Below are 13,273 nucleotides of genomic sequence, written 5' to 3' on the forward strand. Positions count from 1 at the left end.
CCTCATATTCTCCTCTTGCCAGTCAAACATCAAGAGCACAACCGAACTTTGCATTCTTTTTATTTGGATCATCACATCAGTTAGAGACCCCTCACAACAGCCCTGTGAGGTAGGGAGCACCCATTCCACCACTGGGAGAAGAGGAGAGCCCAGCCCGGGGAAGGCTGCCTTTTGCCCAGGGTCTCATCAGGCAGAGAGGGGTCTCGAGCAGCCCCCAGTGGCACAGCAGCACGCAGGGCAGGAGAGCAGAGTCTTCTCACCAGTGAGGAACTTCCCATCCACCAATCCAGACTTTCCTTTTTCATCCCCATCACAAAAGCAAGGTCCCCCAAGAAGGTACAAGAACCTAGCAGGCCAGAGTCAGGTAGACAGATGGGTGGGGCCGGTGTCCCCCAAACCTCACTTTTGGGTGAAAATGTGCATGAATTCCTCGTAGTTCACCTTGCCATCCTTGTCTGTGTCGGCCTCTTGGATCATAGCATTCAGCTCCTCATGAGAAAGCTTCTCCCCCAGCTTGCTCATGACCTGCTTGAGCTCTTCCACACTAATGTGGCCATCACCATTCAGGTCAAAGGCTCGGAAAGCTTCCCGCAGGTCCTGCTCGCTGCCCCCTCCCTTCATCATCCTGACCATCTCTGCCAGGAACTCTTGGAAGCTGATGGCTCCGTCTCCATCCTTGTCCACTCGGGCGATGAGAGCCTTCAGCTCCTCCTCCGAGAGCTTCTTGCCCAGCAACTGCATCACTGCGCCCAGCTCCTCGATGTTGATGGTGCCATCCCCATTCTTGTCGAACCTGGAGAAGGCCTGCTTGAACTCAGCCACCTGCTCTGGGGACAGCTCCTCAGCCATGCCTGCGTCTCCTGTAGCTTGCCGAGCTTCCGAGCTTGCTGCCAATGTGCTGCTCGCAGAGCTTCTGGTTCAGAACTCAGGGCAGCTGCTGGGACTGAGCAGTGTCTGTGGGGAGCCTTGCCCTGGCATGGGAACCCCCTCCTTTTCTGCATTTGGAGCAAAGGGAGGAGAAATGTTCCCACCCTTCCCTGGGGCAAGATCCTCCTCCTAGGGAGGGACAAACCAGCTGCAGACAAGGAATCCAGGACTTGGAGTGGGAGGGTTCCCTCTAGGAGAGTCAGTGGGAACCAGCATGTTTAACACACAGTAGGGTCTCAGACCTACCTGCCTCTCTTGGCTCTGACCACAGCTTGGAACCAAGCTCTTGGCCTTGACCAAGTTTGGAACATTCTGTCCGGGGCAGTTTGCACTGCAAGCTGTTCTCACAGAGACTCTGACCACACGGAAGGGATCAGGACGGCTCCCAACTCTGAAAAACTGGGGCTGGAGAGAGGGCAGGGGTAGAGAAAACCTCCCTCAGGGGCAGGACAGGTCTGAGGAAGAGTGGGAGGCATACCTGGTGTTTCCGTTCTCCTCTCAGCTGGGGCTGGTGGATGGTTGGGAGCATTGAGTCTGCCTGGTGGCCACACCTCATCCAGTTTCCAGGCCAGGGAAGGCAACATGTCCAAGACAGAGGACAGAACTCTTGGCCTTTACCTCCTGGAGAGCAAAGAGTAGGGTTTGCAGCTGGTATTGAGATGTTCTTTATCAAATGAGCCTTCTAAATGCAATTTTCAGAGGTGAGAGGAAAACTTTTTACCCAACCCAAGATACTCCCTCTTTTTTTTTTTTTTTAAGATTTTTATTTATTTATTTGACAGGTAGAGCTACAGACAGTGAGAAAGAGACAGAGACAGAGAGAAAAGTCTCCCTTCCGTTGGTTCACTCCCCAAATGGCCTCCATGGCCAGAGCTACACCGATCCAAAGCCAGGAGCCAGGAGCTTCTTTCCTGGTCTCCATGCGGGTTCAGGGGCCCAAGCACTTGGGCCATCCTCCACTGCCCTCCTAGGCCACAGCAGAGAGCTGGACTGGAAGAGGAGCAACCAGGACTAGAACCTGGAGCCCATATGGGATGCCGGCGCCGTAGGTTGAGGATTAACCTAGTGAGCCACAGCGCCAGCCCCAGGATACTCCCTCTTTAGCTCAGTGAACCCACTGCTAAGCCCAAGGTTCTCTGGGGAAGTAGCATGTATGTTACATTCACAGGGAAGACAACTGGGGTTGAGGTTTTGCTAGGGAGAGACTGGTGAGGCAAGTGGCCAGCCCAAAGACTAGACAGCCCAAAGACATTGAAAGGCAGGAGGATACAGAACGGGGTGGCTGTGGTCTGGACTTGGCCACCCTCAGGTTTGAAGCATGGAAACCCATCATGCCTCTCATGTTTCTCTGGCAGGAAACCCATTGCTACCCACTGCCTTGAGCAGTAGGGTCTAGAATAAAATCTTAGCCCTTGGGGGACCATCTCCAAGTCCTTCCTGTGATGGGACCCATGCTTGTAACAGGGCATTTGCTGTAGATAACTTTCTCAAGCAAGTTCCTTCTTGGTGTCCTGCTCTCTCCCCATCCCACCATGCACATAAGGAACAAACTCTTTCACTCTCCTTCGGAGAAACTGCATAAACTCCACCTCTCTCTAGCTTAGCCAATTAAATAAACTGAGCATTCTCTCCTTCCCTTGGGTGCAAACACCCTCCACTGCACACCTGAGTAGAGAGAGTTGCAAGAGGAATATTCCGTTTGCCAAACTGCTTCTATAAAGATGTCTTGAAGAAGGATTGCTATCTCATCTTTGTGCTGGAATAATACAGAGGCCTCAATAAATATTGAGTAACCCATTTCTCAATGAAACTGACAACCAGTTTTGGGTGGAGAATATCATCCTGCCTGGGGACCAGAACAGTGAAGCATCCTGCTTGGTAAGAGGAGTAAGAGGGTGGAGTTCTTAATAGCTATATTCAACCTAGATCATTTATTTATATTTCAAAGGATGATTGAAGATACAAATCTACATTTGAAATTTCCAACTCTTCTCATCTTATTAGCAGGACCTGTGTTTAAAAACCAAATACCTAATAATTGTTTCCTTATTATATTTTCCTTGGAATTAAATAATCCTTTGCAAACAATATTAGAACTTCAGCTTCTGCTTACCAGTTTCATTGTTGATGTGGAAACCCAACTTACGTGTCAATGCCTTCATCTATTAACTAGGCTAATAATCCACCCTGTCTGACCTGAGTTCAGAGGATCCAAGTATAAGGCATGGACCAAAGACAAGATGCTGTTCCATGATAAATCTCACATTCAGTAATGAGCTGACTCATGCTTGACATCAGCTAACACTCAAGAAAATAACACTTGAATGGGGAACTCATTCTCAACCTTGCTATCGTACTTTAGTTGAACTGAAAGAATTCAGTTTTCTACCTCCAGGTGGAACAGGCCTGTGCTTGGGCACCAGCTGGCTTTGGACATCAGCTCTAGCAGAGGCACTTCCATTTGTATGTGGCTGAATCTCATCCTCGGACAGGAAGATGGTCATTTTAAGCATGATGCTCTTTCCCTAGGAGTCTCTAGGAGGTGAATCCTCTGACTTTTGGGTGAACACTTCTCCACACTCAGTCTGCCATGTTGGGTTCTGTTTCCTTTCTGATGCACAATTTTCTCTTCTCAGAGCTGGCACAGTGAAGTGGTTTCTTTAAAGCTTCCCACCTAACAGGCAAGCAGTCAATAGGCGAGAAGTCAGCTGCATCCGCTCAGCCCGAGAGTGAGTTGCTGTCCCCTCCCCTCCCCTCCCCTCCCCTCCTCTCCCCTCCTCTCCCCTCCTCTCCCCTCCCCTCCTCTCCTCTCTGGATCAGCACCAGAGACAGCCATTCATGAGTGACTCACATTACAGGGGGCTTGGAACAGCCAGTTAGTGACAAGAAAAGAGGGACATCACGGCATTTGGTGGAATCATTAAGTTTGATGGAGACCCTTCTCCCCGGCTGGTTTAACAAACAGCAACCTGGCTACAGAGCCTAGCTTGGCTCTGTGAAAGGAACAATAGAGACTGGAAGGGCCTTCTTTCTAACTAAGCACATTTTCAGCCCTCACAGATTTCACAGACTGACAAGGGGGGGGGGGGGACTGTCCATCCTATGAGGAGCCCAATGCAGACAGTAGGGTGGGAAGCCACTTTCTCCTGGTCCCAAAGCTGAGCCCCTCCCCCTAGGGCCACCTGAGAGGTGATCCCAGGCAGGTCAGTGGTGCTATGGTTTGGATGTGGTGTCCCCTGGTTTGGCCCTTGATGTGGTTGCACTGGAGCGGTATGAGTTGGTTAGGTCACTGGAGACACTGCCATCAGAAGAGATTGAGGCAGTTCTTGTGCGACCCCAGTGAGCTCTTGGGAGGGAGGTAAGTTGTTATAAAAGAGTGAGCCTGGCCCCTCCCTGCCAGCTGGCTTCCTGTCTCCCTTTAAGATTCCTTTCATATGTGCCCATCATGGTTCTGTCTGCTCTGAGACCCTCAGCAGAGGCTGAACAAATGGGCTGCCTGGTCTTGGATGTTCAGCCTCCAAAACTGTGAGCTTATGAGCCTCTTTTCTTTATAAGTTACCAGCCTCAGTAACTTTTTGTTATAGCACCAGAAAACAGACTTTTACAGTGAGGGGAGGAAAGAATATACCACATCTAGCCTCAGCCACGGCAGCCACGGCCCCTGGGCTGTGTGTGATGGATGCACTGAGGGCCAGAATACCAGCTACTGAGTGGGATAGGCTGAGGTTTGCTGAGAAGTCACACCTGGAATGAGGCAAGAAAGGAAGAGGCTGTAGTTATCATGGGGAGAGAAAGCAGAAAGATTTGCAGGAAGAATGGAGTCTTTTTGACCAAGTGTTGGAGACCTCTGCTCTATGGTACACATCTCTTCTTCCATGAGGAAGGAAAGATTCTAACTGGCGAGATTGACCATAGACCTGGAGGAGAAGAGATTCTTTTCATTAAGGAGGGTGGAAGATGTCTTCAGATTTTAGAGCAAGGATAAAAGCCTCTCTAAGGTTAGAGTCCCTGAAGGCAAGAAGAGGAGCGTTATCAGTCATGGGATTGCCTTTTACAGTAGCTGTGCAGGCTCCTGCGTGTGCACAAGTGTGCATGTGTGTATGCATGCTTAGGTGTGTTTATGTGTACATGTGTGTGTGTTGGGATGGGATGTTGGGATGTCTTTCCACTCAGGTGTTAAGAACAAATGGCTAAAGTCAACTCCAGCTTTCACATGAGCTTGACTCACATGAACAAAAATACACTTAGCTGCTTCCATTTGCTTGGTGAACCACTCCTGTGGAACCAGTTAAACAGGTCCTGGAGCACGGAGCAGAGCAGGGACTTCTCTGGCTCCTGTGACTTTCAGAAACCTGATATCCCCCTCTCACCTGAGCTGTCTCCAAGACTTGGGCACAGTCCTGAGGCCAGCCCGCTCCCAGGGAAATGAGAAGGACTCACCACCACATCTCTCTGGGACCCACAAGTTCTCTCAAAGTTCACAGAGCTCTCCAGCTGTGGCAAGTTCCTTAGCAAAGAGCAGTAAAAATGGTGAGCGATTGTCCTGCCTTTGTTGACAACAGACTCTGAGCCTCCTTTCCTGTGTACCCCTAAACACGTCACAGTGTTCCCTCCAGGGGTGACAGCACCTGAACTGGCCACTGGACCCAGGCCGCTGGGGGTCAAGTCTTGGATTTCACGTTGTCCTACCTATGTAGTTTTGGGCAAGCTGCTTCACCACCCCAAGCACTAGTTGTCTGTATTGTAAAGGAGATAACACTGGTACCTACCTCATTGGTTTGTGAGAGGACTAAAGCTCTGTGGGGACAGCACCAGCTGAGGATGTGGCTGGAGTGAGCACTTGGTAAGGAAATGCTGCTACTATTACTCGTCCACCCCCTCACCCTGCACCAGTTCCCTGCTAGGTGCTGTACCAGGCTTCCCTATCCTGGAGGCTGTCTTCACACTAATCACGGCGAACTAGAGTGGTGACTAAGTTCTCAGAGTGTCATAAGCTGACTTCAGAAAGATCTATTTGATGTGCTGAGGACAGAATCAGCCTTGCTCCCTACTTCATCCTAGTGCCACATAGTCATGTTCCGTGCATGTTGAATGAGTTCCCAAGAGGAGCATAATTTTATAGGCAATCACCACATGGTAAGGACTCAGAAGTTGGATGTCCTCACCAGCTGGGGTAGATCCCTGTCCAATCCACAGTGTGATTCTCAGGCTACAACAATACAAAGTCACACCAATGGGTCCCTTGGGAGAAGGGGAGAGGTTGTACTCTCATAGAGGTTATATTTTTGCCTTCTCGTGAGGAAAAGAGGCCTTGGGGCTGGCAAGGGCTGCTCTTCACTTAATGCCCACAATCTGTCTCAACTTGCTGGGTGAGCTGTCAGGGGCAGTCCTTCCCCGTTCTCATCTGCCAGCGACACACCTAGGAGCTTGGCAGGGCTCACATCACTCTGTGTCCAGGACCCTGGGTCCCTTCCATTCCCATCTCCTAGTCATCTAGTACTTTCCATGAGACGCGTTTCGAATGAGGTACTTTTTCCAGGTACCTGAAGCATTTTAAGTCTGACCATTGTGATAGAGATCTATCAAAGGTGGATTACATGCTTCATACAGATGATTTTAAATAAATTAGGCAGACCATAATTCCAGTGCCTACAGGTGATCTGTGAGACCCTCAGTCTGTCATAGTGTAGCCCACAGAGACTTACACGGAGTCTATTTGCCATTTACGGGACAATAAATAAATCATTCCCACCTGCTGCTGTATGTTAGCTGCCAGTCACTCTCCCATGAGGCCTCCTCCATGTGCCCTCTGCTCCCCTTCACTTCGTGGCTATTATTGGCCCAACTTCACATTACAAGGAAAAAAAGAAATCAGCCACACTGTTGTGAATCAACTTTTAACCAAATACAGCGGCAAATCGGTTGCTCTAAGAGGGGAGCTCAGGGTTGCCAACACATTTCTGAATTCAGGCCTGCATTCTGAAGCACTGAGTCCGACCTCTGGACCAAGCAGGGATTCACTGAGTCACTTAGACAGGCCTGTGTGGACGCTACCGTTCCAAGCACTACCAGTTCCTCTGTCTGGCAAAAAAGTGAATAAAGGAAGGGAGCAAAGCCAAGACATCACCACAACTGAAGGAGTAAGCGTGGTGCACCAAGCGTCCATGCACTGCCTGGGAAACACAGATGGCAGCGGGGAGCCCGCAAAGCTCAGACCGTGCACTCTGCTTCCCTCAAATAGGGGGAACTCCAGACGAGCTTCCCAAGATCCCCACATCCTTGGAAATCCACCTGTCTTTTGCCAGGCAGGAGAATAGTATGTTCTCTTACAAATATGCCTCCTCACTGACAGGCTGGTCCTGTGTTGGTGAACAGTATATCTCCAGAGTGTCCAGGTGATAACTGCCCTGCCCCAGAGAACCAGACAATCCAATTCCCCCCGCCCCCACCTTCGCTCTCTCTCTCGAATCCTTGAGCACACACACACTCACACTTGCATTTGAAACAAACATAACTGCCCACTTTTTGTTTTACCAATCAAGGACATTTTAAAAAATGACTACTTTCCTTCTTCTTTTTTTTTTTTTTTTTTTACCTGCCACTCACCGTGTTTAGAAAAGGCTAGAGTTAAGAAAAAGATCTTCTCAAGAAAAAACAGTCTCAAAATTATGTGTACGCATTTCTCTTGGGGCAGAAGAAACCTTTGTCATGGTCTGGCACCAGACCAGGATCAGACTTTGGGGAGTTCCCAAGGAAGGCACAACACAGGGGACTGGCAGTAAGGGCAGAGCACAGCTGCTAACGCCTGGGGAAACTGACAAGGAGAAGTAGGCCTGGGTCAGGGTGTGGAGAGGGAAGAGCAGGGTCTTCAGGTTCCTGGGGGAAGGTGGTAGTAGGAGAGGGAGAAGAGGAACCTCAAATGGAGGTGTTGCCAAGAGCTAACTTTATGCTTTTGTCAGAGGTTCCAGGACACAGAGATAATCCACCTGTTTGCCATGGGGATGTGAATAGCTGTTTGTCATAACCATAGCAACTGCTGTGACAAATACCCTTTGGGGAAGTTTAGATCTAGATACATAAGTTCAGGGAGCATTTAGCCTTAATGTGGCTTAAGCCATGGCTTGTGAGGCCAGCAAGCTTACAGAGCACAGATTTGAGTCCTTGCTGCTTCATTTCCAATTCAACTCCCTCCTAATGTGCCTGGCAAAGCAGCAGATGATGGCTCAAATAGTTGGGTCCATGCACCCACATGGGAGACCCAGATGGAGTTTCTGGCTCCTGGCTTTGGCCTGGCCCAGCACTGGTCATTGTGGCCATTTAGGGATTGAACCTAAAGATAGTAGATCTTTCCCCACCACCTACCCAATCTTTGTCACTCTGCCTTTCAAATAAATAAAATAAATTTTAGTAAATAATTAAATACCTGCAAATATGTGGATACTCAATATGAGAAGTGAGATGGAAATATATTTATGGGCTAACACTGTGGTATAGTGAGTAAAGCTGCTGCCTGCAGTGCCAGCATCCCATATGGGCACCAATTCAAGTCTGGCTGCTCCACTTCCAATCCAGCTCCCTGGGAAAACAGTAGAAGGTGGTCCAAGTGCTTGGGACTCTACCACCCATGTGGGAGACCTGAAAGAAGCTCCTGGCTTCTGGCCCAGCCCCGGTTGTTGTGACCATCAGAGGAGTGATCCAGTGGAAAGAAGATCTCTCTCTCTCTCTCTCCTGATCTCTCTTCTCTCTCTCCCTGTAACTCTGCCTTTCAAATGAACAAAATAAATCTTTTAAAAATATATATTTTTTGCTTTTTTTTTTGACAGGCAGAGTGGACAGTGAGAGAGAGAGACAGACAGAAAGAAAGGTCTTCCTTTGCCATTGGCTCACCCTCCAATGGCCGCTGCAGCTGGCATCTGAGGCCGGCGCACCACGCTGATCCGAAGCCAGGAGCTAGGTGCTTCTTCTGGTCTCCCATGGGGTGCAGGGTCCAAGCACTTGGGCCATCCTCCACTGACTCCCAGGCCACAGCAGAGAGCTGGCCTGGAAGAGGGACAACTGGGACAGAATCTGGCGCCCCGACCGGGACTAGAACCCGGTGTGCCGGCGCCACAACGTGGAGGATTAGCCTATTGAGCCGCGGCACCGGCCTAAAAATATATATATATTTAAAATTACTTTAATAATTACTTAATTCCAGAAACCAAGAAGTTTTAAAAGAAAAGATAGAAATATTTGACTATTTTTTAAAAAAAACCTTTTATATGGATGCAAAAAGTAGACAGTGTTCTTTGGATCTACTAAGAGGCCAGGAAAGCAAACAAGATATGTGTGTGGTCAAAAAGGAGGCAGATGCTGTTTATGACTGTATGACCCACAGTAGTAGGGGCTGGCACAGACATTGTTCTTTTCTCAGAGGCCCTTGTCCTCCTCTGTGCTTTTCCTTGGGCACATGGCCTGGCAGACACAGGAAGCTCACCGACTTCAACTACGTGGGAGCAGGGAGACCTGGGAGAACAGGGCCTTCTCCTTCCAGACTTACACCAGCTCAGGTCTAATCTGCATTGGGCCACAATTATGCCATTGCAGCCCATTATTGAGGAAGAAGGGTGACTCCTGTGACACCCAGGCTTCGTCCCCATCACAGGACAGGAGACTTGGACCTGCACTAGCTGCCCCCAGCACCAGGATGGAGCTGCTTCCGCAGGAACCTGTTCTGCAAGAGTCCGCCCCACCCAGTGTCTCCGTGCCTGCCCCCTGGGTATCCAGGCCAGGGCAGGCCGGGGCAGGCCAGGACACTGAGCTGGTAGAGCCTGCCCTGGTTAGAGCTGTGTTAAGGGGAGGGGGAGACAGAACACCCTAGGGAAGGGGAGAGGAAGACAGGATGTTCCTTGCCCTTATTCCAAGGAGAGTTCAGAGACAGGAAGCTAGTTTGCTGGCAAGTCTAGCACATGTCTACAGTTGAAATGAAGTAGTGCACAGGTATGTCAAAACAAGAGACCAGTCCTCCCAGGGGGAGGCTGCCATGTCCTGAGTGGAGGGCAGTGAGGAGTTAGGAAGATCATCTCTCAAAAAAACACCTGCTGCCTCCCTCACACTATCCCTCCGCACTCTCTCATCCTAGGGTCCACTCTCTGCACATGGAACAGAAACCCCACTCCCCACTCCAGGCCTTTCTCAGATCTCTGTCTGCCATGTTCCCTGTCTATGCATCCAGAGGCAAGCAGCACCTGGAAGAAGCTCTGCCTTCCTACTGGTCACTCCCTCCCTCTTTCACCCTGTCACTCCTTATATATGACCTCACAGTCTGTGTCATATCCTCTGATAGGGTTTCTGTTTACCTCTCTGTACCCCTGACCATGTTTGAGGATAGACGTGGTAGGCATGAACATGCATGTAAAGAATGTGTGTATGAAGCAGCCATGATGGATGGGCGATCTTCCTGCAAATCCTTGAATTCACTGGGGCTGGTCATATCTCCCTCACTGATGCAGATGAACCTTGAGAGGTGAAGTAGTCTATGTCAGTGGTCTACAGAGACCCAGGCCCTTCTTCAGTCCTTGGATTTTCCAACTACACAATGATTGGGCTGAGAAAAAAGAAAGTGCTTCTATGTAAACATCTACTCATTTCATGTGGACATGCTTAATGCTCATGTATTAGTGATCTTTCCGCCCAATTTCAGGATGACAGTCATGGCCAACTCTCTTTCAGAGACTGAGAAACCAAGAAATGGAGTTCTATTTTTAGAAGGGAAGCTAGGGGCTGGGTGTTGTGGTGCAGTGAGTTAAGTCACTGCTTGGGACTCCTGCAACCCATAATGAGCCTGGGATTGAGTGCTGACTCTCTTTCTAATCCAGCTTCCTATTCATGAGCACCCTGGGAGTCAGCAGATAATGGCCCAAGTATTTAGGTCCCACCCTCACCATGGAGGAGAATCAGATGGAGTGCCAAGCTCCTGGCTGCAGCCTAGCACAGCCCTGGTTGTTGTAGTCATTTGGGGAATGAATCAGCACATGGAAGATTTTCTCTCTCTGTCTCTCTGTCTCTCTCTCTCTCTTTTTACAAATAAATGTTTAAAAGTAGGAGAAACAAACTTTAAAAAAAGAAAATCTTAAAAGCAAAAAGAAGGGAAGCTGAAGCCAGGACACATGCACCATTGCCGATGGTGTCTGTCACATGCCACATCCCATGGATTTGTATGCTCTCTCATGTGCCTGTGGCTCCTATTCCTACCCCACAACCCTGACAGCTCTTGGGGCCTCCTTCTTGGCCCCTCCCATCCTTTATTGTTCCCAGTGCTGGCCACCACTGCTAGGGATTCTTTTACTTCCTCCTTCAAACTGTGGCCCTTTCCACAATTTTTCAGGTGTCTTCCTGGATTCCCTACTGATAAACAGATGCTCAAATATAAAAGATAAGCACATATTTGCCATTTTCATTTATCACTAAAATTGTCCAGATGGCTAAATACCTCGTACCCAGAAATCCAAATATCCCTTACCATTCACCCTTGACTCAACTTTCAGTCTTTTTTTTTTTTTAATTTTATTTTTTTGACAGGCAGAGTGGATAGTGAGAGAGAGAGACAGAGAGAAAGGTCTTCCTTTTTGCCGTTGGTTCATCCTCCAATGGCTGCTGCGGCCGGTGCATCTCACTGATCTGAAGCCAGGAGCCAGGTGCTTCTCCTGGTCTCCCATGCGGGTGCAGGACCCAAGCACTTGGGCCATCCTCCACTGCCTTCCCGGGCCATAGCAGAGAGCTGGCCTGGAAGAGGGGCAACCGGGATAGAATCCGGCGCCCCGACCGGGACTGGAACCTGGTGTGCCGGCGCCGCAAGGCGGAGGATTAGCCTGTTAAGCCACGGCACCGGCCAACTTTCAGTCTGTATTTACTTTTTCTATGACAGGCTCTGCTCTTATGCCCCTCTTCCCTTAGTTCACGAACACCTTAAGAAGTGCTCGTGCTTGTGCTGGCCCAGCAGACTTGAAGTCTTACTGGCACGATGTCGGTTGTGTCTCCCTTTCTTTCCCATGACTCCTCCACATTCTTCCTGCTTCTGTTGTTGGCCTTTCCTCTTTCCCACAATCTCGCCCGATCAACTATGAGTTTCTTAGAACAGGAGCTGTCCCTCCTTCCTGCTTCCTTCTTTCAGGAATTTTCTCTTCCCTGTTCTGAGGCTTTAACTAGCGGGTGATAAACAAGTGGTGAAGTTCCCTAGTCATGGAACAACTCCATGTTCTATCACACAGGCCTGGGTATCCACACTCCTCTTGGCAGGAGGGTTCCAAGGTGGGTATTTGGCACAGTGGATAAGGTACTGCTTGGGACACCTGCATTTCATATTGGAATGCCTGGGTTTGAGTTCTGGCTCTGTACCCTCTTCCACCTTCCTGCTAATGGACACCCTGGGAGGCAGCAGAAGATGGCTCAAGTACTTGGGTCCCTGTATGGGGAGACCCAGATATAGTTCATGGCTTCTGGCTTCTTCCTGTCCCAGCTTTGACTGTTGTGAGCATTTGGAGAGTAAACCAGCAGGTAGAAGATCTCTCTGTGTCTTATCTGTCTCTGTCTTTCAAATAAGTAAAATTTTTAAAAAAATTCATTCCAGCCTGAAACACCTGATTGCCTAAACTGGGTAAAGCTATGTTGGGGTTGCTGCTGCTGCTCCATTTACCTCAGGGAGAGGTGACATTAATGTACATCCATGTGCCAGGTGCTATGCTAAGGGCTTTAATATATGACCTCATTTTGTCCTCACCCTTTATTCCTGTTTTACAAATGAAGCAATTGAAGCTTAGGGAGGATACAGAAGTGGTTCATGGAAGAGCCAGGAATTGAAATCTAGGTTTGCTTACTCCAGAACCCGATATTATCCAGCCTTATCATAATGCCCTATTTACGATCTGATAACTCCAGCTGTCCTTGGTAAGCCATGGATGATGTCCAGACCCCAGCTCTGGCACTAAGATTGGATCTGATCTGCCAGGGAGGCTTTCTTGTGCAGAAAGACATTGTGCTCTCACAGCTTCGTCACATGCACCTGGTGAGAAAGCACATTTGTAGCTTACATCAGGGCCCTGGCATTGAGCAGGGGCATGTTGAGGTGGTCTAGAGCAGTAGTAAGAACTGAAGACATGCCAGGAGGCAGTGGTGATGTTACTACAGCTCCATCTCTCACCCATGATGTGGCTTTAGCAGTACTGAAATCATTTTAAAATTTAAATCCAGTCATTGGTGCATGTGCTTGGTACACAGAAAGTTCTCAACTGATTGTTACGAAATCCTTGGGAGCAATTTCACCAATAATTCTATCCTTTGCAATGCCCTTTCAGCTCCACCTCAATCA

At 49.1% G+C, this 13,273-nt stretch overlaps 1 protein-coding gene across 1 annotated transcript; it reads right to left on the reverse strand.

The window, feature by feature from the left end:
- Positions 1-399: 399 nt before the first annotated feature.
- LOC133773896 (calmodulin-like protein 3) lies at positions 400-849 on the reverse strand. Its single transcript, XM_062211440.1, has one exon. The coding sequence runs from the start codon at positions 847-849 to the stop codon at positions 400-402; it is 450 nt and encodes a 149-aa protein (XP_062067424.1).
- Between the last annotated feature and the right edge of the window lie 12,424 nt (positions 850-13,273).

Source organism: Lepus europaeus, chromosome 14 (assembly GCF_033115175.1).
Source record: "Lepus europaeus isolate LE1 chromosome 14, mLepTim1.pri, whole genome shotgun sequence".
In the NCBI taxonomy this organism is placed as follows: Eukaryota; Metazoa; Chordata; class Mammalia; order Lagomorpha; family Leporidae; genus Lepus; species Lepus europaeus.